The sequence below is a fragment of the Siniperca chuatsi genome, linkage group LG6, assembly GCF_020085105.1.
Source record: "Siniperca chuatsi isolate FFG_IHB_CAS linkage group LG6, ASM2008510v1, whole genome shotgun sequence".
Lineage (NCBI taxonomy): Eukaryota > Metazoa > Chordata > Actinopteri > Centrarchiformes > Sinipercidae > Siniperca > Siniperca chuatsi.
In genome coordinates, this window is record NC_058047.1 from 10284604 (window position 1) to 10310248 (window position 25645).

General features: G+C 39.0%; 1 protein-coding gene and 1 long non-coding RNA gene across 4 annotated transcripts in view; one reads left to right on the plus strand and one right to left on the minus strand.

The window, feature by feature from the left end:
* The window catches only part of dennd1b (DENN/MADD domain containing 1B), a 103186-nt gene that overhangs the window by 59471 nt on the left and 18070 nt on the right, over positions 1–25645 (plus strand). For all 3 annotated transcript variants that reach the window (XM_044198872.1, XM_044198874.1, XM_044198873.1), the window contains 6 exons: positions 1154–1254; positions 3678–3723; positions 5196–5297; positions 14159–14284; positions 18510–18611; positions 24249–24339. In XM_044198872.1, the coding sequence (XP_044054807.1) occupies positions 1154–1254; positions 3678–3723; positions 5196–5297; positions 14159–14284; positions 18510–18611; positions 24249–24339 (568 nt within the window). The remainder of the gene's footprint in view (positions 1–1153; positions 1255–3677; positions 3724–5195; positions 5298–14158; positions 14285–18509; positions 18612–24248; positions 24340–25645) is intronic.
* Positions 1135–14127, minus strand: LOC122877389. Its single transcript, XR_006378238.1, has 3 exons — positions 13246–14127; positions 13041–13137; positions 1135–1270 (listed from the first exon to the last, which is right to left on the minus strand). It is a non-coding gene; the product is annotated as an uncharacterized LOC122877389 (long non-coding RNA).

Sequence of the window (25645 nt, forward strand, 5' to 3'; positions counted from 1 at the left end):
GACTTTAAGACAATGGGAGACAATGACTTTAATTTTACGTGTAATGTTGGTTTGACAATGTAGAGAGCTCCTTTGAAAAGGAATGTCATATTCATGTGATTGCTTCTCATTATTTGTTAAAAAAAGAGGTTATTTTCTCTTTAATTTCTAGGTCATAGTAGTTGGGGTAATTTTGATTTTTATGGTTACTGTCAGCACTGTTTTGGGCTCCTTTTGTTGCTTTTGTGCAGGTCGCAGCACAATTCTCACTTTGACATTGAATTGAAAAGCAGTTAATCTGTGAACAGTAGGCTTGTATTTGCTCTCATTTTTATTAAAAACAGGTTAGAATCTGTGCTTTAAATAATGTTTTTATTTAAATTTGTTAATGCCATGAGCAGTAGTAGCAATATTATTGCAGTGATGACCCACCACAAACGAATCAATATGGTGGAAGCATTGGTTTCATTTTCTCTGTGTGTAAAGCAAGTGTCTTTTCAATACTTTTCTTTTCACCTCCTCATCAATCTTTCTCTCCTCTACGGTGTTTCTGTCATTAGTTTAAGACAAGGCTCCTGTCAACTGGTTGATCTCCAACTTTCAGTCTGTTCTCCTCTTCCACGAACAATAGCTTGCAGGTCTAGTGTTCATCACAACAGCACTAGACATGTCAGTGTACCATGTTCTTTCTGAGGGTTTTTATTTGTCAGCAAGATTAAAGGCTACGTCAATGAAATCAAACATACTGTACATTGACACATCAACACAGAGCATCACCACAGCAGCAACCTTGATCAGACTTCTCAATTTTAAAAACAGGATATTAACAGGATATTGTTTGGAAGGAAATAGAGCTGTGGTTCTCTAGAGTTCTTCTAAAGACTTTCACAGTGTAGAAACTTATTTGAATAAGTTGTAGAAATGTATTAGAAAGGAAAAAAAAAAGATGAGCAGTAGATTTAGCTCAAAGTTATTTTACTATTTTTAACTTGTTGAAGTTCTTTCTTTGGGGCAATTCATGAAACAGAAATCACACAAACCTTCAGTTAAAAATTTTTAATTACCAGTAAACATAACAGCATAGAAGGGTTTGTTAGTTTTTTAGTTGTTAGTTATTGTGTCGCCTTGGAAAGTTGTGTTGAGATTGTCCTCTTGCTTCATTCTCTCTCTGTAGTTAACTGCATGTGTCCATGGTGCGGCTGCTGTGCTATTCCCTATGTACTGGCAGCACATCTTCATCCCTGTACTGCCCCCACATCTTCTGGACTACTGCTGGTAAGGCTGACCACCTCTGAAACACACGCATATACAAACACCATCAGGATCATCATAATATATGTTTACACCCCTCTTTTTTTCTCCTGCCACTTTCTCTCCTTCTTTCTCTCATTTTTCAGCCACCTTCCAACACATGCATGATCATACACACCTGACACATAGACACATAAACACACACCATGCCATGTGTGCTGGTCATGCACCGAGCTCTGTCGCTAAAACATTGGTGTAGAAGTGCAGACACACATGTTCACACATTCTCCCTCCCGTTCTTCGAGTTGTTCTCACGATTCTTCGCGTGGTGCGCCTTCTCCTGTGTGGCCCCTCAGCATAATGAACGGCCTGGATCGCCTTGCTCCATATTTCATGCCAATGCTAGCACCACGCTCTCATCATTTTAGCCCACTTAGGGGTTTCATTACCACCCATCCAACACAAATCCAACAAATCTGAATGGAGTTGATTAAAACTGAATGGAGAGCAATTAACAGCTCATCTACAAATATACATACGTTCAGGTCACTTCAGATCTGTACATATTAAAAAAACAAACAAAAAAAAATCCTGCAGAGTGGAAAAGTAAGCTTATGTAAAAGGAGCTGTTTTTTGTCAAATCAGTGCTGATGGCTCATGCTGTACAGTGCTTTACCATAAGGGACACATCAGCTTCAAAATGCTATTCATCACTGACAGTAAAATGTGATTTTCAACACTCTGTAAAGACTCATCATTATCTTATTTAATCACAGGGGTGTCCTCCATGCACTGATTAGATAACTACATTATATTAGATGCTGTGTGTGTATATGTGCACATATCTGTGTTAATGTAGATGAAAGTCAGCACTGTATATTCATGAAACGGAGAAGACAGCGGCTAAAGTGCAGAGCTACAGGCCTGCTGTTTGTTTTGCTGTTGCTTTAAGTTGATTACAAGCCTGTGGCTTCTGAATCATTCAGGCCAGGAATACACTGACCCAAAGCTATCCGATTATTGCTGCCTCTGCAAACCTCATCATAAAAATGGTTTCTATTATTTGACTGTTTTTGTTGATTTTATTCATCTTGGTGGATGGGAAACATACTCTATGATTCAACCTTTCCTTGCCTAACTTAATATGAAGATAAATATCACATAAAATAAGAATGACATGATAATTACCATGCAAAGCATATTTTTGTACGGTAAAAAGAAAACATTTGACACTTTTACCCTTTAGCTTTCTAGGAAGTGTTCCAAGTCTTTCTATACTTTCTGAATCCACCATCTTGTTAGAGTAAAAACTCCTTTTAAATGTCCTATAAAAGCATTTATTGTTGTTATTGTTAATATTATTTTTATCATTATAATAGATAGTGGTAGTAATAACAATTGTAGCATTTGTATTTGTAGTTTTCTGTTTCAAGTTAAAATGAATGCTTACTGATACCTGAATGTAACAGTTTTAGACAAAAGGTACAAACCCACATTGAATCACATTTTGAATTCTTTAAGCCACAAGTCAGTGACTGAAAATCAAAGCTACCCTTGTGCAGAATGAAGGAGAAATGTGTTTGTTCTTTTTACCTGATAACTTTAATTGTTTACAAAACAGTGCAGTAGCACCAGATCACTTTGCTTGCCCTACTACACACACCAGTTAATCTAATGTTGTTTCCCATTTTGAGAGTCATGGTGGTTCTCGGGAAAATAATTTTGAAGTCTGATTTTTAGTCAGTGTCTGGCCCACATGTAATATGATTGGGTTAAAGAACAACATATGGGTGATAATCAGTTTTGCTGCCTATTATGGTTATGTTAAGTGAATTAAAATATACATTTCAGATTAGTTTCAATGCATCCAATGCACATCTGTTGCATTACAGTAGTTTTCACATAATTTCTAGCAGTTGATAAAATAGATTTTACTTTTAAAATTGTCTTAGCTTTTATCATTTTGGGGTATTTAATTAATGTTTTTTTTAATGATCTATTGAATCTTTGTTTTTTCAAATTTCAAATTTAGTCTATAAGATGTGATGGCATTTGAGATTATTTTAAGTGATATTACAGTCAGGTCATATCTTCAGATTGCTAATTTTGTCTCACCGACAGTTAAAGACACCATTCAGTTGACAATTATATAAAAATGCAGAGATAAACAACAAATCTTCACATTGAAGAGGCTGTGATTTATGCTAGTTTATAGCTTGATAAATAACTAAAGGTTAATCCAGTATCAAAATAGTAATTGAATACATTTCAGTAGATCAACTAATCAGTTAATCAAAGAATATCCACAACATTAAGCTTTTTACTTTTTTCAGATGGGTGTGCGAAATGGGCTGTGCTAGTGTAGCCTCCATGAATGTTTCTTTACTGCATGTAACCATCTGATATTGATATTGCTCACATCTTTGTTTTCCGTTCTCCATCCACAGTGCCCCCATGCCATACTTTGTAGGAGTTCATCTTAGTCTGCTGGAGGTACGTTAGTTAATCTTTGGGTATGTGTATGCATATAAATGTACATCATTATACTGTATGTGCATAATTATATATGCTGCTGGAAATTGATGTATATATGTGCAAACTGTACTGTGTATCAAAAGTTAAGTGTTTCCTAATTTGCATTAGATATACATTATGAATTTCAGGGTCCTTGTCAGTGGATTTTTAAAATAATAACAAATTACATTTAGGGAGGATGCTGTAAATTTATGTTGTCAATTCCTAGTTTTTCTTTTCTATATATATGGTCAGCTAATGCTGCACCAGGTTTGGTGAATTGTGCTCTTAATTTTGGTGTAAAATATTTGAAATTTCAGTAAGGCAATTTCTGGCACCTCTAACACATTGAATCAAAAAAATTGACAGAATGTTTTTTCCTCTTTATCTCCCTGTCTTGCTTGTTTGCATTCTTAACCAAAAGTACAAAAGACAGAGAGAGAAAGGCAGAAAAAGTATCTGCAAACAAAGAGCTTTTCGACTTCATTGTTAAATCCTGTGTGTTGGGTGGGGGGGCAAGCCGTCACCAGCACTGTTATGTGTGAATGTATCTCGCAAGCACGCGCATATTTGCACTTGTGTGTAAGTGTTAGTATGTAAGTGTTTGTCTGTGTGCATGTGCAATTGTGCAAATGCATATGTTGTAATGCACATGTGTGTTTGTGTGTGATATTTGTCTGACAGTTGCGGCAGTGGCAGTATTTATCACACTCTGCATCCGTGACAGACCCCCTTTCCACCACTACATAATTAGTCCAGATCAGCATGTGAGCCTCCACTGCACAGGCTGTCACAAAAGTGACAAACTAGAAATTCACACAGTATGCTGCCCCCCCCCACACACACACCTGCCTGCATCCTGCACCACACAGAAATAATTGTTGAATTTGTCGCCATCAGGATGCACACAGCATCACTGTGTTGTTGTTGATGCATGAGGTTTTGGTGCTTTTGTGCAATCCAAATGTTCTTCTCAGTGCCATTCTTCATTTTGTGAGCGTGTGTGTATTATAGTAAAGATGTTCTAATATATTTTTTCCCAGACCCCATCTTTCAACATTAATCGTAAAGGAATGTGATGACAGTGTGGTTTTAAATGTGACCGCTGTATTTTCTTCTTCCTGGATTAAATGATTAACAAAACTATATTCTCAGGCTCTTTATTATTTAAAATATGTAAAACATACATGATTCTACAAAAGTAAACATAATTAATTGCTATGAGATGTTAGATAGCAAAAAACAAACATGTGCAGGTTGAGAAATAATGCTTCAGTTCCATTATGCAAAAGCAGAAAATATTTTTTAGATTGTTAATATTACAAGAACTTCTGCATGCTGTAATAATATTTACAGGTGGAGATTTGTGAGATGGTGATTAGAAGGGTTTTTAAATGATTGTGGTAGTGTGTGCACTGTTGCTGATTACACTGGACATTTCCTCCTTTTAGAGAGTACGCAGTCGATCACTAGAGGATGTGGTCATTCTCAATGTGGACACCAACACCCTGGAGAGCCCCTTTGATGACCTGCACAACCTGCCCAGTGACGTGGTGAGACACACACACACACACACACACACACACACACACACACACACACACACACACACACACACACACACACACCTTCAGAGCTTCTCAGCCTTTATTGTCTCATTACACATGACACACAGAAGGTTCATTTTTCCTCTTTCACATCTAGTCTCAGTTGCATAAACACACATTCTGTTGTCCTTCACTGTACTCAGACACTCACACCCACTTGTATGTGTGCGCGGACGTACACACACGCACACACGCACACAGACAAACACGTACACACGGAGAAACTTGTCAGAGTACAGCTCTGTCCCCTCCCCACATCATTAATGACTGCAGTACTGTCTCCTCAGATTGTGGCTGTTTAAAGTAAACTCCCGTCGCGTTGTATGACGCTTGAAGGCGAACAGCATTCCCCGACCATCAGAGGCTTGTGGGAAAATGTGCAACTCCCTTCCCTTCATCTCCATCCATTCTAATCATTATTTCACAAAGTCTTGCATTTCTGCCTGCCCACTGGCACGTTTCTGAGAACAAGAGATAGGAGGCGGGAACAAGGCAGAGAAAAGAAAAGAAAAGGCAGAGATGGGTGATTTTCTAGGGGGGAGAGAGTGGGAAGAAGGGGGCCAATTACCAGTGTGGGCAGTGAAGCCACCTGCCAGTGCATCGTCTCTTTAATTAATGGAGCACTGACGCTGGTCAGTGCTACAGGAAGCATCACCACGGCGTCAGGGTCACTCGCACATTTACACGCATTCTCTCACACACACACACAAACCTAGAGAACAACACACGTGCTTGTCTTCCCTGTCTTTGTCAAAGCAGGAATCTGTTTGTTTAGCTGTTTTTCTGGGTGTGTGTATTAAAGCTCCTCTGTGAGGCACTGAGGCCCCGCTGAGGCTGCGGACGCATTATTAACCACACTGCTAACAGTATATTCTCAGGTTCCACCGCCTACCGGACTCCTGCCCTACCAGCAGTATATAATTCAATCCACTGCCCAGCAGACTCCAGACCTTCTCACACTCCCACACTTCTCTGGTTCTCCTGATTTAGCACTGCTCAGCCTACTACGACTGCTAGTGTGCATCAGTGCCTCCTTACTACCTGCAATGATAAAATCTTTCCTACATTTTATACAATTACCTGCCTACTTTTTAGCCTGTTTGCCTGCCTGCCTTATCGCTTCCCATGCTGCTTGAGTTTCATGACACCTGTCTGCCTTCTTGTCTCTCTCTCATAGTACCGCAAGCCTGGACGTTTCTCGCACCCGCTATTTGCTTCTCATGCTTCTTTGCCTGTGTGCCTGTCTGGCTACAGTACTTTCTTTTCACTTCCTGCCTGCTTGCTTTTCTGCACCCAGGGACTCAAACCCTAAATTAAATTGCAAACTGAGTTTGTCATAAAAAGGAGTCAGGGCTTTTGAAAAGCGACAGAAGCAGAGAGAAAAGCCTTTGTCTTTGCCGTGTGATAAATTAAGTGGCAGGCTCAGAGCCTTTTTGCTTTGATCCCCTACTCACCATTTTTCCTGACTAATGACAGAACATAGCCCGCATATCATGTCAAATTACACCACCTGAAATGGAAACTTCACTGGCATTAATATATTTATTGCAACAAATTGTTGTTGTTGTTTTTATTCCTATTCGTATTTTTTTTCCTGTCTCTTCTCATGTTTTCACCGGGGCTAGTAGATTAATAAGGAAGCGAGCAGGTACTAATTGAGTGGAATTCCAGGTCTCTTGTTAGTTTGCTTGTTAGTGATGAGGACATGCCACATGGCATTTGATGTTTGTGTTTACACACAAGGAGATGTTTGAGGCATTGTGCAGTTTGTCAAACAGAGGCCTGAAATCTTGATTAATGCTGAGTGATTCTCTGCCTGGGCTGAGCTGCCGCGTGTTGTTTCTGAGCTATTAAAACCACTCTTCATTTCTCTGTAATTCTTACTGTAGCACTGGCTACTTAACACTCAGGCTTTATTCAATGTGAAACAGAAGCCCTGAGACCTATGAAGTAAAGATTATTAAGCCCAGCATCACTTTATATGAATATATAAACCATGAAATGGATTAAAAGGTAAAGGCCACAGGCAATTTTCGGGCGTATTTTAAGTCTAACTAAGAGGGAAAACAAAGCACTCTGGTGTTGATTTAAGCAGACCTTTAGAGATCCGTCTAATTATGGCAATGCAGGCTGTGAGCACATGTGGACTCTATTACGTGGCTCGGCTGACCAGTGGCCGTGCTTTTAGCAGGTTCAGAGTTCACAGTTGTCCTGAATTAGCCGGCCTCTCTCAGACAGGACCCCTACACCGGCACCACTAGTGCCCGCCCCTTAATGGTCTTTTCCCGCAACTTCACACATAATATTTTAGATTTATTGACATTTACAAATGCTACCATGCCAGTAGCAGTTCCTTTTAGCAGAAAAGGGAAAGATCTTAGTAAGAGAGTAATTGGTAACGGGTCAAAAAAGGATGCAACAATCTATTGAGAATAACTTTTGACATTTTTTAAATTGGAAACGTCCTATGAATCAAAGGTCCAACATTAATTGTACTTTTGTCCTGGATTTGCATTTTAAATGCACAGTTTGACAGTGGAAATAAATCAATCACATAAATATCTTTAATTTTTTTGTTTTTTAGGTTTTTTTTCCCTTTAGCATTTTTTAGTTGTAACATGTTCTTATATTTATTGAAAGTTAATCTAAACATTTCCTATTTTAACCAGTATATTTTGGTATCTTTGTATAACAATAATGCACATCAAGGGACTTTTGTGTTGCTTTATTTGAGTTTGTGCTTTTCTTTTGTTTTCTGTTTTAGATAAACACTGTAATATTATTAGAGAAATAGATCTTTTTTGTGTATTTTTAGCAGGATTTTGCACATTTTAAGATTGCCTAAGTTGAACTGAAAGTTTCAATAGTTTTTACACATTAATAAATCATATTAATCTCAGAGAGACTGTGCTTGTGTCAGTAAAATCAATATGTTGACAAGCACACTGAAAAGAAATACTAAATAAAAAAAGTGTAGTTTTTCCCTGGAAGATCAAGGTATTTTTGTTTCTTTTTCTGAGATCCACAGTTCCTCTTCTGCACAGAGATACTGCTGATAAAGTTATAATTGGCTTTTGGTTGGTGGAGCTGTTTACCGTGCTAGTCATTAAAAGTATCCAAGAATAGCAAATTAGGAGTCTGTTAATTCTGAAAACAAACAGTGTGTGACTGAATCAGGTTTTTATTTGATCCCGGCAATTGATCTCAAACCAGTGACTGAAGAATTTTTTCATGTATTATTCTTTCTGTGCCACATATTCATGGTGAGGTGCTACAATGCAGCTTACATCTTTATTTTCAGATGCTCTCTCTCTCACATCACTGCCTAATTCCTTCTATTCTCCTCCTCTCTGCCTCTCGCTACTTTGCTGACACCGTGTACCCATACATTCCTAGCCTTCATACATTTGATCATTTGTATTCCCAATAAAGGGGGAAATTTACAGCGTACACTCCTACTTCCTGTATTTCAAGCCTGCATTTGGAGGTTTACAAATGAATGAGGGGGTTGCAGTTGTGTCTGCGCGCCTCTCCTGAGATCACCTGGCACACTTAATCAAACATCGCGGCTTTAATTTAGTGTTCAGTTTCCGATGCTCCCAGAAAACAACATCTACATCATCATCTACAACAGAGTACAGCCGACAGCAGGCAAACCACTCGTACATGCAGATGCACAGACACACACAGAGACACCTACACATTGTCGGCCAGGAATGTTCATCAATGACATTCAGATTTAGTTCAGGAGTAAACTTTTGCTACTCACAGATTTTTGGTTTGTCCACCAGATTCCCCCATTTTCAGTTTAGATACAGCCCAGTGTGTTTTATTTCAGCGGTGTCTTCTCGGTATAGCGGAGCCACCTACAGTAAAGCCCCTCACATGCTGTACTAACTAGATGGTAGCTCAGTGCTGGGAATGTAGTTGCTCCACCTCAGTTACATACTGTACTTTACCAGAAACGGTCTCGGTGTCTACAGCATATAATAACAAGCTCCAAAGTATTTGATTTTGTTTTTGTTGAGTCTGTATTTACCAACTGCAAATGTCGAGATCTGCTCATTTAATACATTATTTTACATGTTACGATTGTTTTAAATGGCGCTGAACCGTGCATACACTCTCTCTGCAGTGTTAGCAGCCCTTCATTTACTCATGTGGAGTTTAAAAGCTGCACTTCATTTTCACATACTCGTTCTGCCGGCGGTTCACTCTGGATTAGAAGTCAAAAAGGGAGAGGAGCATCACCCACTGCGTTAGTTATTGAAGTGAGAGATGACATTTAGCTGTAGTTAATTATGTATGCAAAACTCAGCCGCTCAGCTGCTATAAGAGGTCAGCTTGACAAAGTAACCCCACACCGGGGAGAGTCTCATGGCAATGAGATAGCCCTATTAAAACACACACACACACACACACACACACACACACACACACACAGACACAGACTTTTTCTCCCCCTTGCTTTCTCACTCTTTTTCATTTCGCCTGACTAATGTATTGTATTGCATGTAACTAACAGCAGATCAACATACTGAATAACTAAGAATTATATGTCTCACTACGTGCCCTAATAGTTTATCTATTCTAGTCTTTCTCCATTTTTACATATTTATTTCTTCACATCACGATGATGACATGATTTAATATTCACTGAAGTTAATTTTGGCTAGAAGACTAGAAGTTAGTGGTCTTATGTGGTCTTAGTTAACTCCACCCCATCAACTTAAGTAATATCCCGATTATTGTGCAGTTTTACCGTAAGACTGAAAATAGAGTTAATTTATAAGAAATCATAGAATATCTTTTTTTTTTTTAATTGAATGAATTAATGAATTTCATAGATTCCAAGTTGCATGCTCATTGTGTACATATATGTGTGTGCATGTGTGAGAGTATATGCTGGTTCTCTGTGTGTCTTTGTTGAGATTTGTGTGTGTGTTTGTGTGTACGTGTATGTGTGCAGTTCAGACTGCAGCACATCAAAAGAAAGTGGGAGATTTTCATAACTATTTTTTTTTCTTTGTAGTTCTTTAATTGCGTCCCCATGGCTTTCTTTCCCTGGACAGAATCTTAAACAAAACATTATTTTTTGTGAGAAGAAAACCCAACTTTTTACTTATTTCGTTTTTTTAACAACAGACAAGTGTCAGGGTTGTTATTCGGGAGGGTATTTTATGCTCTAGTGAAAATTTAGAGGAAAATTCTAAATATATATTCAGAGTTTTGTGTTTAACCTTTTTTTCTTTCATTTACTCAATAGTAAAATAATATTGTCAGCCAGGCTCTTACCTTTTGCCATGTTTTGTTTTCAGGTTTTTTGTTGTTAACTAAAAGTGGAAGATAATGATATGTCCAATATTTTAATTAACAACAATGACCAGGTTTCATATGTTGTGTGGTCTGTCTGATTATATGAGCACTTTGCATAGAAATATTGCTTGTTACATGCACAACATAAAGTGATAAAACTTTGATCATTCTCAAAGACAGTGAGAGGTGTTTGTGTTTTTTACATGTAAATGTGCTATATATATAGTGCCTGCGTATCGTATTCACATGCATGTGAGTATAATACGTGTTGGGATGTTTGTGTTCATATCATGTGGACACACACATATTCACACAGATGCCTGCTGTCACCTACAGTGGTATCATCCCTTACAGTCAGGCAGGGATCATCATTGCACCTGCTAATTACCATCTCCAGCTGGAGAGTTAAATGGAGATCTGTTCTATGTCTGACCTTTGACTCTATGCTCTTTATGTGACGCACTTCAAACCTTGTTTGGGCCTGGTTGGGATGGGCCTTAATGAGGACCCATGTTTGCCCTCTGTGGGCTGTGCGCTTTGGATGCCCCGCTTTCATCCCCGACCATCTTCCCTTGATGTAAATTGAAAAGATCACAGCTATGGGGAGAAGACCTGTACTGGAAAGGCCCCTCTGCATAGATTATGAATATCATAACTCAACAGTTTTTCTCTCTCTCTCTCTCTCTCTCTCTCTCCCAACCACCCACTCCCCTCTCTCCTCCTGCCACCCCTCCCCTGTACAATGCTATAGTTCTAATTGGACCCATTGGGGGACTCTCTGCCTTTGATCTCATCACCGCCACTGTGACTTTACACTAAAAAATGTCACCACCAAATTGGGTTATCACCTGTAGAGCCTGGCCTTCCTCTGATGCCTGTACACATCTCGTTAGCTTCACTCAAACTGTAGAAGTTAATTAGTTTGACAGAGCCATTACCATGGAGGCATACCTGATGAGGGTGGCGTAGGCGCCATATTCAAATTCAAAACTGCTACACAACACACATTTATTTTTTGGTCGGATATGTGAAGGAGCGTACCGTAGACTGTGCTTCGTATTTCGACGATATTCTGGTATTTGTTATGCACTACTACTATATTTGTTATGTGACACTTGAATTAATCACCACGTGTGACTAAAGACGAATATTTTTCATCATGCTTAATCTTACTCGTAAATAAATGTGAAGCTTTGAACTTATTGCTTTATCACCCATTTTTCTCTAACACTGGGAAACAAAAAACAAGTGAAGTGGTGTCCCCACCTCATTAAAAAGTGTTTGCCACTGCAGTGCTCTCACCCGTTCAAAGCTGCTGTACAGAACTCTGTGTGCAGAGTAAACTCTGCTATCCCGTCTTCTCTGACAGTCTTTGGGGTATGCCTCCCCCACTTAGACTGACATTGTGTTCACTTTGATTCTCCCCCCGAAAAAAAGACAGTTTAATGATTTGCAAGGATGAAAAAAATCAGTGAAAACGCACATAAACATGAAATATTAATTCCAGAAAGGGCTTTACATAAACATAAAAGCATTTAGCACAATGAGTGAATATGGAGATGACACTTGTTAATTTATCCGTGATAAACTTCCTGTTTGATGCCTGGGAGCATTTGCAGTGGCAGCACGGGGACGTTGTGGAGAGTGAGAAAGCCCAGGGGAGAGGAATCAACGCTGTTCGTTTTGTCTTTGTCCCAGTTTAAGACTGCCACTCTCTGTCTCGCTTTCTCTCCTTCTCTCAGCCTCTCTGTTTCTTTCTGCCTGTCCTTTTGTATGAGCTGTGCTAACACTTTGCTTCTCCTCCCTGAAGTTTTCCAGATAGGCTAATTGCAGACGCCAGACCACGATATCCCTCTAACGCTGCAGCTTCACAGCATGATATCTTTGGCCACCTCTGATTGAAATAGACCTGATCAAAATGTTATCGCATTACAAAAGAACTGGGGTCATTTAATTGTAGACACAACCCCAAATTTATTCCTCCTTTCATCTTTTTTTTTCTTCTCTTCTTGCCCACAAATACTGCTACTACCAATGGCAGCATAAAAACTTATTAAATTGATATATAGAAATTGTTGTAAATGTTCTATGTTGCTTTACAAGCCAGACAATTAACACATGCATATCTGACACACTCTCAATACAATATCACCAGAGCACACACCACAAAATGTTGTACTATATTAGGAGATGATTGAATGGACTGGTGAAATATGCAGTGCATATCGAAAAGGCTAGTGCTAACCAAAAATGTCAATCTACTCTGTTCCTTGTTGTTTCACACACACTTTATCAGTTCGGCATGTGCAGTCTGTTTTCTCGCCCCATATTCAGACAGCAGAATGGTGAAGTAAGAAGGTAGAACGTTCTTACCTGGAGAGCTTTGGTTATATCTGCCCTGTTGTAGTGCCCATGAGCAAGACACCAAATCCTTACCAGCCACAGGCACAGTTCTGTAGACGACACTCTTCTATACAGAGAAATTAAGCATTGCTTTTAGCATTTTTAGCTTATCATATGTTGGTATACAGTATAGAATATAAGATAAAACATGCAAAATTATTTAGTGAATAATTACAATTCATCTGTTTTTCCCTAATTGAGGTTGAAGATTAAACTTATAGGTTTTTCTTTTAAAATTGTGATTTAAGCCAGTACAACTGCTAACAGCCCACACCAAACTGCATTACAGTAATCTAGACCTCCTGTGCAACCCAATCAAACGTTGTGCTTTTGTGCTAAGCTGGCACAGCCCACACAGAGAGCAGCAGTCCCTCGCTATCTCTGCCTCCTCCTCGCTCTGCCACAACACAGTCAGACTACTGCTGAGCAGGTGAGGAGAGCCTCTTGACAACTTCCTTCCCAGACTCCCCAGGGCCTGGTGGCCGGGGTGAATCTTTTGTCATCCTAAAACAAGCTCGGGCCTGCTGCTCCTCCACTCTCGCCTGGAGTCCTGGAGACAGAGCCAGGAGAGAGGAAAATAATTAAAGACATTTTATGTCAAGAGTCCCTTTCTAGAGGGAGTTCGGGAGAGAGCCAACAGGGGAGGGGAAAACAGGAGGACTGAAAAGAAAGAGGAGGAGAGTAAGAAATGTAGGGAGAAGCGAAAAAGCAAGAGGGTGATGGGAGGAGAGCAGGGGTGGCAGCATGGAGAGAGAGAGTGAGAGAGGAAGAGCAAGGATGCGAGTTTCCATTTCCTCTCTGCTGTCCCCTCCCTCTCACCGGCCCCCGTCCTCTGCTCAATTAGCAAAGCAGCAGGTGCTCCCAGCAGCACAACAGATAAGCTTTGAGGAAAAGGCTGTAGCTTTTCCTTTTCTTTTCTTTTCTTTCTTGAGATGACCTGCAAATGTGATACTTCACACCCAGAATGGGCTAGCTGTTTCCTCCAGCAATTTCAGAGGTGATAATTTAACTTTTACCCCTCCCTCTCTCTCTCTCCCTCACTCTCTGTCTTTCTTTCTCTCCCACATTCTCTTTATGTTTTCCACCAGGTGTCCTCTCTGAAGAGCAAGCTGAAGAAGCAGTCAACAGCAACAGGAAGTGGTGTGGCGAGGGCCTTCCTGAGAGCGCAGGCCGCTCTTTTTGGATCCTACAGAGATGCCCTCAGATATAAACCTGTAAGGATCCAGTGTCATTAATTACTTCCAATCATCTTGTGTAATAGTGTGATACATACATCCAGTGTTTGAGCTAACCTTGTTCAAAGGGTTGGTTCACCCACATTACAAAAAAACATACTTTCTCACTTTCCTCTTTCCTCTGTTCACAGTGAGGTCTTTGGATTATCCAAATAAATGGTTGTTGTTTTTCAATACTGTGAGAACCGGAAATTAAATTCCATCAACATCCATTGTACTGAGAGGGCAGCAGAAATCTCAGAGACAGATATCTAAAACCAAAACCATCTGCATCTCAAGCAAAAAACTGAACTGACCATTTAAACTCACCTCAGACCTATTGCTGTGCCGGGCAGCAAACAAACATATAACTACCATGTTTCCAAAATGAGCATGTTCTATTGCGTATAAAGGCCACAGATTGTATTTTCATTCACAAGCAGAAATATTCTCAGACATGAATATCATAAATTTGCTCTTCAGAATGTGTAGCATGTAGCAGCGATCTCAGTTTGGTTGAGTTGAGTCAAATTTCACTGGAGTCTGGTTAGACAGGGGCAGTTTTGACTGAAGGTAAAAGGTGTGTTTTCAGCTGGAGCGCAGAGCTAAGGTGGGCCTGTCTAAGGCAGTGAAATGTCAGAGGAGCTGAAATAAGTCAGGACGTTCTCTTTGAAGATCCCTTTTAGCCACCTTTGGTGTTTTACTCTCCTTTACTAAGCCCCCCTAACATTTCTTTTCTGGATCTTTTCTGCTTATCAAGTCTGAGTCAGAGCAGAGCAAACTACAGCATGTCCTGTTCGTCAAATAGCGAAGCCTTTGTTCCTTTGGCTTTGAGATTAATTGGACTTTGTGGACTCCTGGAGTCAAGATGCTACATTATTGATGCTGTCTCTCTTTTCTCTGTATACAGACAGTATACGAATAAACTGCCTCCCCTCTGACACAAGCACCAAGACTCAGTGTATGTGTGTGTTTGTGTATGTGTGAGCACAACATGCAGTAATTTCTCAGTTCACTCACCCCATGTTATCTTTTAGACAGGATCTGTATAAAAGCCATGGAGTTAACATACATGCACAAACTGCACATCTGCCTTTATGAAGATACTGATGAATACTTCCCGTGTTCTGATATTTGTGGAATATCATTCTGCTTGTTATTGTTCTGAGCTGAGGCAAAGATCTTCCTAGACATAGCTTAGCCGAGCGTTGTGGTTCACAGGCCCATATGCCTCAACAGAAGGAGGGGTGTGGATGCTTGGTGGGAGTCTTGCTGAGTTGTAAATGAAACAATACTGGAAAATGATAATGAGTTGAAAAGCAATCAGCTGATTAGAACAGCATTTCTTAGGTCATCAATTTCAGCTCACGTTGATGCTCCACCAGGTGTTTCTCACCAGCTCAGAGCAGCAAAGAAACTGAAATAGCAATTCAAATTAGTTTTCACTAACATTGATGAAGCCAAGTCGGGTAGGTTGGTGTGCATATTCTATGGCTGTGTGCTCTGTACTATTTAGGGGCAGAATTAGCCAAAGTTCTACTCAAGTAGACATGTAACCAGTTCATATCATCCAACCAGATGTGAAAACTCTGGATAGGGGAGGTTGAGGTGCCATCACATGTTCAGAAGTAGTGAAGACTATTTTAGACACAAAAGTATACACCTTGTACAGCAGATCGATGTAAAGTGCACATACAGTAGGAGTCCTGCAGAAGAACATGCAGGTGTATATCAAGGTGCTTTTGGAAAAGGATGATTTTCAAACATCTATTCATAACATTAAAACAAGCGCTGTATATTCAAATACAAATTTCAAAACAGCTGTATGAATAAGCAGCTTGGTTTGGTTTGATTCAGTCATAAAACAACCTACACATAACACACTTGTCCGAATATCATATTCATAGATTTCCTCTTAATGCGACTTCAGTTCCTCCTAGATGAGAACATTCAGAGAACTGCCCATTTGTTCTGACACTTTCAACACATCTGCTACAAGATGAGTTTCTTTTTTTTTTTTTTGTATAAATTTTCTATGTAATGGCTCCCTTAATGCTTACAATCTCATACTAAATAATAATAATAATAAACTTTATTTATATAGCACCTTTCATAGAAAATGTGTAGCTCAAAGTGTTTTATATTTAGAAAGAATAAAAAGAGGAAAAACAAATGTAATTAAAGAAGCAATTTCTTAATACCTTCATATATAATGTACATACATTTCATAGGTTGTACCCCTATTAACATGAAACAGATAAACTCACAAACACAAGACAAATATACATTCACACTTACATGTATTGTTACATACCTTCTTATTGCACTCACTCACATACACCCCCACTTCCCACCCTCTACATACATACACATTTACATACACATTTAGTAGTCTGTCCTGTGTTCCCCTTTATTTTGCTTTGTTTTGTAGTTGTCTTCATAGATTTATCTTTTCCATGGCCAAAACAAATATTTTAGCAGTTCTTTCCATGTCTGTGAAGTAGGGGCTTCTGTTTTTTCCCAGTGTTTTAAAATGAGTTTCTTATCAACTCTGTGACAAGATGAGTTTCACGCTCACATATATGGGGGGCGATCCAGTGTGTGTTATACATAATTTATAAAAATCAAGTCTGGAGTCCTTAATAAAAAATAAATAAATAAATAAAAAAAGACACCATTTGGCACTGAAATGTATGTGTCATATACAGTATGTGTGTATTAACTTCACCAGACACCAGAACAGCTGGGCAATATGTACATGACACACATGATTGGAACTTAACAAGTAGTGCTCTCTCATCACTCTGCATTTACCGTAATTACCCTTCCCTTAAGCAAGGCACTAAGCCCTTACCTGTTTTAATAAAAATGTGTTAGAGTAATATTGTATTTATACTATGGAGGTACCAGGTGTGAGTGTATATGGCCCTCTCTTTGCATGTAGTTACAGTAGCAGCCCAATCCCATGTCGTTTCACCAAATCAACTATAAGACGTTAAGAGTTGTCATAGCCTTTCTTGTGCTGGGCAACTGTGGTGATGCCTTTTAAAATAGATAAAAAATAATGTGGCTGTCTTCCTTTAGTCTTTTAAAGTGGTCTAGTTGGAAGATTCCAGCTGCAGTAGCATTTGGCATTTAGTGTAGGCCTGTGTGAGCCAAAGGATTTTGTTGGATACTGATGTGTACACAGACCCACTCTTAAAGTTGACTTCGGACATTTTCTCAGTAGCAGTTAGTTGTTAGTCTCAGCATGCTATTCAGTTTTGTTAGCTGCAGTATGGTCTGAGGCTGTAGCAGCCAGATGGAGACTGCAAAGCTGATTAAACTACAACAAGCTACTTTCAACTCGGCTTTTACGAGAGAATACGCCTTAAAAACTTTTAGTGATGTAAGTGGAACAGTATTACTGTGATGTAATTTGGGCCACTGGTATCATCCACCCATCCTCGAAAATGGGGTTAGTCTCTGGTGTTGTTAAGTTGTTTTTATGTGCCACACTGTGCTCACAGCCTCGAACAGACAAAGCACATTGTTTTACACCAGAAGAATTTAGAGCATCATTGAAATATGTGAGAATTATGTTAATTATGAGAAAACATGAATTGGAAATTACTGTGGGGCTGCATGTGATTGGCCTGCAGTGGTTCTGTTGTCATCCTCCGTGTCTGTAGCTCACAGGCCAACAGACATGATGTAAGAAATAGTAATAATGTCATCATGTCTTCATGTGGAGTACTGGGGAGTTTACTGGGACACGGTCTTCTGGTCCGGGGGAGATCGTGGGCAATCTGCCAGGGGAACTGTTTTCTGTTTGTTTGTTTTTTCAATACTCTTCCTCCTTCTTCCTTCCTCTTTTCCTCTTTCCTTCCTGTCTCTCTTTTAGACTCATTTTCTGTTTTCAGGCCCTCTTAGATCACTAATGAAGAAAACAGTTGAAATACTCCTCGGTTAGAGAAGACTTTTTTTTTTTTTTTTACAGTTCATAATGATAATAGACATGATGTGAGTGTCTTAGTCCTATGAATCATATTATAAACAACATTGTTTAGTTTAGACCCCCTGCCTTTCAAGGCACCAAATGCATCTGCCTTTGTTCCTGTGGCTCATTTATGAAATAAGTAAACATGGTGAAAAACAGATTGGTACAAAGAAAAGTGAGCCAAAATGAATTAGTATTAATTGTTTATTTAAATTTTTGCCAATAATGTCTCTGTGGACTCCTCAGGGGGAGCCAATCACTTTCTGTGAGGAAAGCTTTGTGAACCATCGCTCGAGCACCATGAGGAACTTCCTGTCCATGGCTGTCAATCTGCAGCTCTTCAAACAGGTGTGTGTGTGTGTGTGTGTGTGTGTGTCAGTCAGAGTTTCTTTTAACCAGCCTTAAGTACTAATTTAGCTAAAAAATGTACCTAAAAATGTTTAAATTCTGGACATGATATTTAACTTTAAGCATAAAAACAGAACCTTTACTCATCCTGAGATCATACTTATATACAAAAAATCTGCCGGCATGATGCACAGCTGTTTCCTGTAAGCTAGAAGCACAAATAGAAAACAATGACTGAGTGCTTATATGGTAGGTTACTCTGTCCTCTCCCATCACTGTAAGGTTATTTTTGAGCTGTTTATTTTTTGAGCTGATTTTTTATTTAGAAGGGTGAAAGTCTTCATTTTTACAGATGAAAGTTTTCTCTCAGCACCCCTTGTGCTCAGTAAACTGTCAACTGGGCAAAGTTAGCATTTAGTATCTTGACAGTTCAGTTGTTCAGATTGAGGGGAAATGGAGAAGAGAGAGGCCTGGGATTATAGACGGTTATTGACCCCTAAACTGTTTACTGAGGTTATCTCTCAACACACATCTTAATGTCTCTCTGTTTGCTCAATTTTGCCTCGTGTACAAACAAAACCATGATAAGTCAGGCCTGTTAAAAGTATTTTTACTGTACAAAACCATAACAAAGTTGTATTCTGTCTTTAAAATGTATGCACAAGCCTGTAAAAGCAAAAAATGTGCGAGTTTTAACTTGGTCCTCAGAAAATTGACTATACTGTATCGTCAACTCCACTGTGGTTATGTGTGTATTTATGTGTAGTGTGTGTGTGAAAGCAGGTATTCTTTATTCATGTGTGGTTACATGAGTTTCCCTTAAAATCACTCATGTATTCTTAATATGTTTTCCCCCCAAATCTCTTCAGCAATAGTAAACTTAACCGAGCCAGAGCCAAGTGGAGAGACACCTCTGGCTCTGAAGAAAATTTCCTCTCACCCCTTGAATTTTTCTTTATGCTCTCTGACCCGTGATAGTAGTGTGATTTACCCCCGAGAGTTACAGCACAGCGGCCCTCAATCAGCCTTTTGTTTCTCTGGACACTCTGCCCCGTCTATAATTTTCCCAGGCAGAGCAGATAGCAAGCAGCAGTTCAAAGCATCCTCCCGGCTGGCTCCTGCCTCAGCGGTAGCATTGGGAAACAGGCCCTTATCTCCTCCTCCTCCTCCTCCTCCTCCTCCTCCTCCTCCTCCTCCTCTGTGGCACGGGGGATGGGGTCTAGCTTATCTCCTCCACTCCTCTTTCGACTAAAGTGAGAGAGGCCAGCGGTCCGCCCCAGCTCTGCTCTGACCATGACCCGTATCTGCTCGCAAACACGCAAACAATACTCAACTTGCGTGGCCACACACATGCACACATTAATTTTTATACATATATATAAAAGTACACACTCTGGGACTGGAGATGTTTGGATTTTTCCCAGTACTTCTGCTCCTTGTTTTGTCATTGATTGTTTTTATACCACCTGTTATTGTGTATTTTAAGCCTTTTGTTCTGTTATGCACCTATAATCCAATATATTGTTTTCATTGTCAGTATATTGCACATTATTTATAGGCCTGTAAGTAGGACTGCTGTCTTATTAGTGTTCCCCCTAATTAAAAAACATAAATAGCATTTGGCCACATACAGTGAGTAATAAACTTTGGCTGCTGTATATTTGTCATATATAAAAAATAGATTAAAATACACAAATGTTGAATTGCTGATATTACAATAGGAGCAGGGATTAATCTTTTACAGTAGCATACTTTTAATTATTATTATTAGTTATTAGTTAGTTATTATTGGTTTTGCCTATTTTCCAGCTAAAGTAAACCGTTTCTGCTTTATTTCCCAATGGGATTGTTGACAGAGGGGAACCACAGGGCGTCATACAGTCACTGCCATTGTTAAGATTGGGTAGTTTAACAAACAGGTTGGGTTGCTCAATTATCAAGCAACCATTCATTAGTGCTAGACTATACTGAAACAACATGTCTAATACAATATATTCAATGATATATATATAATTTATTCACTTGCACACAATGGCCAAAGTGTGGGACTTGAGCCAAATTCTAACCACATTATTGAAATTGGGAGACCATGACACACATTACACACACGGTGAATCACACATGCATAATGTCGAGGTGTTACCTGAGTTTGAGGCGTTAACCATCTCAGCAGGAAATTGCTTCTCTACAGGTGATTTTGTTTTCATTCCTTGTAAAACAGCTCTTTTGCTTCATGATCAGTCACAAGTAATTCCAGTTTTATAGGGGAACAGCACAGAGTTATTCATGCAAATTCAGCAAAATATTATTACTACTTTGGGAGCTGAATGGCCTAGTGGACTAAACTGAGTGCATTTGAGTTGTATGTGTAGAAGACAAAAAGCAACAACAAACAACAAAAGTCCTGTTATCTTGTGCCTATGAAATATAGACACTAAGCCAACACTAAAATTAATATATGCATACACATCTCTGAAAATGTCACTGTTTCACCTTCTAACACACTTCTGTTCTGTTGATGAACATTGTCCTCTCTGCTCGGTCCACCAGCCCATCCCGTGTTCAGAACAGAACAAGTGGGAGAAGTCTTCCAAAAGAATGCGGGGGAAAGCCTGTTGACATTAACCTGCTTCCTATCAACCATCCTCAGCTCCTACACACTTACACATGACAGTGTGTGTATTGTGCTAGCAGAGAATGATTCAATGAAGTCTCGTCCTCTTATTGACAAAACTAAGCCATACACAGTTTTATTTACAGTACAGGGACTTGTACTCGGATGATTTACTGCCAGGAGTCTTTGTAGACAATATGCGTCCCATCAATCAATAATCATCCGTCATTCTTGGGGTATATAAATGCAATAGCCGAGCCATTTATCGAAAGGGTGTACTTGCAAAACCAAATTATTTGATTTCAAATCTGATCGTGTGGTTGCTCCGTCCATTCCACAGAGTCTACAAGACTCCATATTGCAGCAGTTAAGAAATGCTGGATGCTAACTCCAAACACATCTTACAAGACGTTGGGGTCTCAAAAGCTCATTTGAAGTCTTCTGATGTGTGTTTCTGTGGCAATTGTGAGAGTTATTAATTGTTTAATAGATATTAAGGCTTAAAAAGAAGTATGTTTTGCTATGCCTATTGTTGATTGACATGCGTCACAGCTTCTCAAGCAGCGATAGGGGTTGCCCTTTGCTCTCCAGGCTTCATTCCTTCTGGCCAAATTTGGATTTCCATGCTGCAATAACTAGCAAAGATGGTGGTGAGCTGTAAACCCAAATCCAACCTTCAAAACTTCCCCTCAGAAACCTATGTGTGACGGGATTTCTGCTATCTACAGTATCTACAGTTTATGGGCTAAAATCCCACAAATGAGACCCAGGTTGCAAAACAAAATTACATTTCCTTTAAGCTTTCCATGTATATCTCTGTAAACGAACCCCTGTAGAGTCCTAATTCCAATTTCTGTCTCCACAATTCCAGAGTTTAAATGAATCTAGACCACTGTGACCGACCCGTGAGTGAGTCAATGTGCTGCCAGATGGAATAACTCTCCCTCTCTACTGTCTGCAACTATAACAGCAACAAGAAACAAAATGACATGTAGAAATGTCAGTGTGCCTGAATCTGTTTTGCATGTTTTGGCTGGACTTTATTCACACATTTTTTGTTTGGTTAGTAAAAGTCAAAAACAAATTGATTTAAGCAAAATGATTTAAATGTTTATGGAGAAAGTGTGTTTTTCATATAACTGGATTAACAAGTACTGACAAAATCTGAATGCTTTTTAAAAATATATTTTGTTAGAATTAAGCTGGTCCTGATCATTGACTGTATTCTATGGTCCTAATGTGGTCCTAACCCCGAAATTATTTTCTGTTTCTTTGAGAGAGTTTTTTTGTTGTTGTGGTGTCTCTCTCAAAACAAAGACAATTAACACTTGTGTTGTGTTTGTGTACGTGCACATTTGCTTGCATGTGTATAAGCAAGTTGTTTTTAAGTGTTTGCATGTGTGTGAGTGTGTGGTGATCACAGTCTGCCATTGTTGAGTAATGTCTAATTAAGGACCACAGCGAGGCAGGTAATCTGGCCGGGGTGTGTGGAGGGAGACGGGGGAGATAAGTGGAGGCTTTGGCTAGGTGATGATTTGGGTTGATTATGTGCACTAATTGGGCTAGCCAAGTAGCAGAGCAGTGGTTGGAACCTGCAGTCTCACCTCTCATTAAAATGAGCTAATGATGAGTTTCCAGCTCTTCTGACCAGAGAAGCGGGTGGCCGTGTCGGTCGCTAGTTAGCAGGCTGTCCCTGAGGACAAGCACCCTAAAACAACCTACACTGTTGTTACACTTTGGACACACTTGCAGAGGTGGGAGTAGGCATGCTACAGTTAAGAAATTATCTGACAATATGTTGCTGTCAAGTATTTGTATAAAAAAGAATAGCGTACCATTTGTTGTTGTTCTTAAAAATACAAGAGTGCTTTGTAAGGTAGGAGGTGTTGGTTGTTAATAAATGCAATAATCAGTCAAAATAAATGTTAGCTTCAAATCCAAACACGAAGATTTAGAAAAACATACACACAAACTAGTAGAAAGTTAGTTTTTCAGGATATCAGCAGACCTTGGCCCCACATATTTAAAATGAAAGTGCTATTTTGCAGCTGTATATATATATATATATATATATATTATTTATATATTTATATTTGTTTTGTTTTTTTTTACACCACAAACTTGCCAGGATTAGCCCAAGGATTTCACTGGAAAGTATTATTTCCACGCAGAGATTTGCTGATGTTATAAGTGATGGGACAGGAAACGAACAGCAACTTGGTCAATGTGGTTGGATTTAGCTAATAGAAAACAGTGCACCATGTGTGTGTGACTGAGTGATCTACATTCACATAATTGTTTTGGTGAAAGTCTTCATGTTCAGTATTTAGAAAGATGAACAAAAACTACAATACAACAGTCAGTCACATAACTGGGCCTGTAAACTGCTCGGAGGAGGCACCAAAGCTCTAATAATGGGCCAAAATGATAATAAATGTGTTTAAAACTATTATTGACATCATTTTATTTTTTTAAATGTTTCTTTCCACTCTCATCACTGCTTTTATTTGAACATGGCCTCTTAAAACTCAAAAGATATTTTTCATGCTTTGAAATGTCTAAAGAATGCTGTTATTTTTTATTGTGTTAATCACAAATGCTGAGGTATGTGTGTGTCAGTGTATGTGTGTGTGATAGCTTGTACTTGCGTAACATATTTATGTGCTTTTGTGACTGTGCTCATGAAATGTGTAGCTGTCTTGGCTATTAGGTCCATGTTTATGAGATGGAGTTTTATGCGCTCCATATTACAAAGGGAGGAAATGAAACTTCCTCATGTCTCAGACAGTGTGCAGCATGTAGTCTGCTGCCCTAATCCCTCACCTGCTCCACATTACCAAATCCCTATTACCTGCAACCCACCTAATCTTGGGATGTAGTTTCTGTCAGGTAGGATTAATAACACCCCACTGTGGCCTGAGTGTTTGAATCTGTGTGTAAGTGTATGTGTGTCTGTTTAAGTGTGTCCACATCCCCCCATGCCCTCCCTTCTTTAATAAGCACATTGTAATTTATGGTTGTAGTTTATCGACGGACGGCTGGCCAAATTGAACGCAGGCCGCGGCTTCTCTGACGTGTTTGAAGAAGAGATCACAGAGGGGGGCTTCTGTGGAAGTGAGTAGTGCTAGACCTGTCTATCAATTAGCCACATTATATTTATTTGCCATATTTCATGCAGTAGGCAGTAGGTAATGCGCTATAGTAAGAAGTAAAAGCAGTGTACAAAACAAAAAGAAACCTTTTTAAAGTTATGAAAATGAAAAGGCACTAAGAGCCCTCCACTGCCTAAATAAAATGTCTCAAAACTCACACTCACTAAATCAATTTAATGTACAAAAAGTCTCATAATGATAATGATAAACTGATTAAAAAGATGGGAAAGTAAATAGTATACTGCAGTGTCCTTGTGTATGTTTTATAACATGTCAATTCTGGTCCTTAACTACATCATGTTTAAAGGCTGTTGTAAAATTTCTCATGAGCAGACCTCTGACCACATAAAGTCCTTTAAATATGAACGCACTAATAAACTGTATTGTCTTTGGAAGAACAGAATTGAGATATTATTGATTCAAAATGACAACGTTATGCTTTGAATTGTGCCTTAAAGTGACTCTTATCCATTCTAAAATCTGTAAAGAAAATTCAGCCTCTCATGATGAATTGGTTCATTTTCTTTTTTATATATGACATGCAGCTTGAGTGTCATTTGTTGTAAAAAAAAATCTTTATTGGAACTGATACAAAGGGGACTTGTAAATCTGATTTAATATGGCAAAAGAAGATTGACAAAAAATGAATAATGTTTTGGCAGGATTGAGCATTATTGAATGTGGAGACACCAGAAGTTTGAAATCCCACAGGAGTGCTCAGACAAATTGTATCATTTTGATCACAACACTTCAGGTTTGAGTTGTATTTACATGACAAGAAAAAATAAATGCCATCCAAATGTTGCAGCTAAATATCCGTCAAATTATTGGGCTCATCAATTCTGATCCTGACCCAAATCCACACTGTCATCTGTAATTCTGTTTACAAAAACATTTGAAACTCCAAACATTTGAAAACCCCGGATACCATAGAAAAATCTCCACTATAAAACAGTCCTTCGTTCTGCCCTCACGAGTCCTTTATATCCAGTTACTAATACTAATTTTACATTCAACAGTAAATGTTTTACTGAATTATTACTGGTTATATGACAAAAGGGAAGAAAGCAGAAATCAAATAATGCCAAAGACTTATAGTGGGCTAAATGTATTAATATTTTACAATTGTTTTTATCAAACACATTACCTGACGCTGTTACTGTCACTATGTTTGTCCAGTTCAATATAGAAATGGTTTTGTGTACCGTTTAAAATGTGGCACAGTGTAATATACATAGTTACCTTTGCTTTGTAATGTTAATATAATG